The sequence below is a fragment of the Poecilia latipinna genome, unplaced genomic scaffold (genome assembly GCF_001443285.1).
Source record: "Poecilia latipinna isolate Pla-1442-1.1 unplaced genomic scaffold, P_latipinna-1.0 Scaffold6746, whole genome shotgun sequence".
NCBI lineage: Eukaryota > Metazoa > Chordata > Actinopteri > Cyprinodontiformes > Poeciliidae > Poecilia > Poecilia latipinna.
This window is the reverse complement of record NW_015119362.1, coordinates 1-3,527: the sequence shown is the minus strand read 5'-3', so window position 1 is coordinate 3,527 and position 3,527 is coordinate 1. Positions and strand designations below refer to the sequence as shown.

The 3,527-nt window shown below is 49.6% G+C and overlaps 1 protein-coding gene across 1 annotated transcript; it reads left to right on the top strand.

Annotated features, from left to right (window-relative positions):
* Positions 1 to 673: 673 nt before the first annotated feature.
* LOC106944057 (uncharacterized) lies at positions 674 to 3,060 on the top strand. Its single transcript, XM_015027322.1, has 6 exons — positions 674 to 686; positions 738 to 775; positions 899 to 1,043; positions 1,475 to 1,678; positions 1,765 to 1,859; positions 1,921 to 3,060. The coding sequence occupies exons 1-6, from the start codon at positions 674 to 676 to the stop codon at positions 2,503 to 2,505; spliced, it is 1,080 nt and encodes a 359-aa protein (XP_014882808.1). The 3' UTR covers positions 2,506 to 3,060.
* The last annotated feature ends 467 nt before the right edge of the window (positions 3,061 to 3,527 follow it).

The following is a 3,527-nucleotide window of genomic DNA, read 5'->3' as shown; positions in this document are numbered from 1 at the left end:
TCACAATTTTGTAATTTATCATTGTTTATTAAACTCTGAAAGCTGAGAGGCTTTAATATTCTGTCCTAGAAGGAGGTTAGATGGGCCCTTTGAGCCCCTGCCCCTGTAGTGGCCTCTGCACGGCCCTGCAAGACGTTGTGTGTGTTTATAATTTTTCATTCCTGATATAAGACGATAGAAACAGGCTGATAACAGGGCACCAACAATTAAGACTTCCTGAAAAGAAGAGAGTGTAAACTTTCTGGTAAATCTAGTTCTAATGTAAAATCTGACAGATTACTGGATGGAGGAAATTTCTAGTATACTACATGCTATCACACATAATCTTTGAGAATTTGGAAACAGTTGCTCTTTATTTTCCAAAATTATGGGGGGAGGAGAGAATGGATATTTCAGTTGTCTGAAATAATCTGTTCCCCCTCCATTAAATGGGAACAATAGATTAAATGCTGCAATGTTTAATCACTCTCTCAAATCAAATTATTTCACTTTAAAAATGGAGGTGATTTTTAGAAAGCGATAAATCACTAATATCATAATCTAACTCTTCATCCTTGTTAGATCAAATTTTATCGTATTAAAACTTAAAGATGGAGTAGATTTCCTGTATAATTTTGCTCCATATTCAACAAGTCATAAAAAAACACATTAAAACCGCCAAATATCTCCAGCGATGACTTTGGAATGTAAAAAATCTTTATATTTAAAATCTTTTTTAGCCGTAAATGTCTAATCAGCGACCAGTCCGGTTCTCCAGTTCTTGGAGGTTTTTAAGGTGGAATGAAGCAGAAAGATGGAAACTGATCAGATCAATTATTGGAATCAGATCAGAGAGAAATCTGATCCAAAACTGGAGAAAGACCACTCAGTCACATCCGGTTCTGATCTGATCTATCAGGTGGCGGTGGTGACCAATCAGTACCGGTCTCGTTGGCCCAGGGAACTGGACCTGGAACCAGGAGACCTGATCCAGGTTCTGGTTCGGACGCCTGAAGAACGGAGAGGAGGGATACTTCACATCGGCCTGCGTGGAGCTGGTGCAGGTACACACACCTGGACACACACAGACACCTGGACACACACAGACACCTGGACACACACACACACCTGGACACACACACACACCTGGACACACACACACACCTGGACACACACACATGGCTGTTAGCTGATTAGTGTGTGGTTATCAGTAAGTGAACATCTGGACCACATCTGTTTATCTGTTAGCATGTTGTTAGCAGCTGCAGCCAATGTTAGCCATAGCAGAGCTAAGTCAGTATTTTCCTGCTCAGGTCAGTTACTAAGAAACTCTGAAGCTCTTAAGTGGCTCTTAATCTGAAAGGACCTGAATGGACGACGGCATCCATGAGACTCATTGGACAGATCACTGAGCGGTGTCCTCATGGAGGGAAGCGGCTAACGGATCCACAGGAAGTCCTGTTCTCTCCCTCTGGGTTCTCCTGATGTGATCCAGACCTACAGATCCACCAGAGATCCAGTTCCGAATGGGAACCCAACCGGGTCAGAAGTTCCAGAGTTCATGGAGGTTCTGGGCTCACAGCTCCGAGGGCTGTGGGTGAGCAGACAGGAGTGGAACCAGCAGGCCACACACCTGAGATCTTCACTTCCTGTGTCCTTTACTTCCTGTTCCCTCACTTCCTGTCGCTGATGAGGACAGGTGAGATCTGGGTCTCTGTGTGGCTGACCAGAACCTCAGCAGCAGGTTGGCTCAGAGGTGGTGGTGTCACAGTCTCTGTGTTGCAGGGCGGAGCTTCATCTGGAGCCACGCCCACTCTGCTGAGGAGGGGTTCTGTTCCTGCCATGGTTCAGATGCACAGCGCCCCCTGTGGCTGCACCAGGTATTGATGACCAGACGCACTACGATCGGTTCTGGCTAGATTCTGACCCGGTTCTGTGCAGTTGCAGTGGCCGCAGCACGCCCCGACTGCTGAGGAAGGCTGGCCCCCCCCCCTGGCTCCGCCCACCGTGGCTCCGCCCACCGTGGCTCCGCCCCCTCCGGCTTCCTCTGCTGAGTCCTTACCCAGTCCAGGAGGAAGAGCTGCTGCCCCCTGCTGGGACGGCTGCAGGGCGACACCAGCGCCGACAACAACGCCTTCCAGCCCGACTAGACCAGAACCAGAACCAGAATCAGGGGGGCTGACTCTGGGTCTGATCCTGGTTTTGATCTTGGGTCCGATACAGGAAGTTTGGTTCTGGTGCATTCTGACTCTCATCCAGAACTGTCAGAGTGTTGAAGGTCCAAGTCCAGCCTTGACCTGGACCGACCCGAGTCTGGTTCTGAAGAACCAAAGAGTTGTTTTCATCAGAAGCGCTAACCGGACCTCGGTTCTGGAACAGAGGCACACGGAGAACAGTCCGAGTGTTTCCATCTGGTCCTTTATTCTCACAAGAAATCATCAGAATCACAGCCAGAACCAGGTCCGTTCGGGTCCCATAGAAACTGGACTTTCACACAGAACTTCATCTGTACTGGTTCTGTCCTAAACAAAGTTCTCCATGTGTTCTGAACATACAAATAAAGATTTAATCATATAAATCATTAAATTGTGAATAATCTTGTCTGATTCAAGGTTCTGCTTCGATCGGTTCCGATCCAAAGTGCAAAGCTTAAAGATAAAGTGCCGTCAGAAATAAAGAAAAGTCCCTGAAGTGGGTCGGTTCCGATCCGGTCCATGAGCAGCACTTCCCCCGGGATCACAGCAACGTTCCAAGAAAGAAAGAAACAGAATAAATGTCCAGAGATAAAAACTGGATCTAAAGGCCAGGCGGCGACCCGGTCCGGGCCGCCGATCAGAACCGACCCGGAACTCGTCTCCTTCTGGTCGGATTAAACAAGAAAAGAAGAAAAAAAATTCCCCAAACAAAGAAATAAAACATCAGAGAAACTGATGAGGTAGCAGGAAACGACAAGAAATCCTCTCTTCTGATTGGCTGCCTGGACGACGAGGGGAGGAGGAGGAGGAGTCATCTTCATCCCTCGAGGCGAAGGTCACCTGGGTTCTTCTCCGTTCTGGAACACAAGAACATCGGATCAGTAGGCTCTCATTCTGAAACTGTTACCGGGTTCCACATGGTTCTACTGGGTCCCACCGGGCTCTGTGACATTCCTAGGTGTGTTCATTGGTTCCAGCTCTAGTTCTGGTTCTGCTGATCCGTCAGTCCTTCATTCAAATGGATTCCATCAGAAATCAAACGATTGGTATCGAGTCATGAATTCTGGGTCATTGGTGCGCGGCCTGGTGCGGCGTGGTGCGGTACGGTGCGGCGTGGTACGGTACGGTGTGGTACGGTGCGGCTTGGTACGGTGTGGCGTGGTGCGGCGTGGTGCGGTACGGTACGGCGCGGTGCGGTACGGTGTGGTGCGGTGTGGCGTGGTGCGGTACGGTGCGGTACGGTACGGCGCGGTACGGCGTGGTGCGGTACGGTACGGTGTGGTACGGTGCGGCGTGGTACGGTGTGGCGTGGTGCGGTACGGTACGGTGCGGTACGGTGCGGGACGGTACGGC

Coding starts and splice junctions, on each gene's coding strand:
- LOC106944057 (XM_015027322.1), top strand. Junction 776..898: donor AGTTCTTGGAGGTTTTTAAG/GTGGAATGAAGC, acceptor CTGATCTATCAG/GTGGCGGTGGTGACCAATCA. Junction 1,044..1,474: donor CCTGCGTGGAGCTGGTGCAG/GTACACACACCT, acceptor GATGTGATCCAG/ACCTACAGATCCACCAGAGA.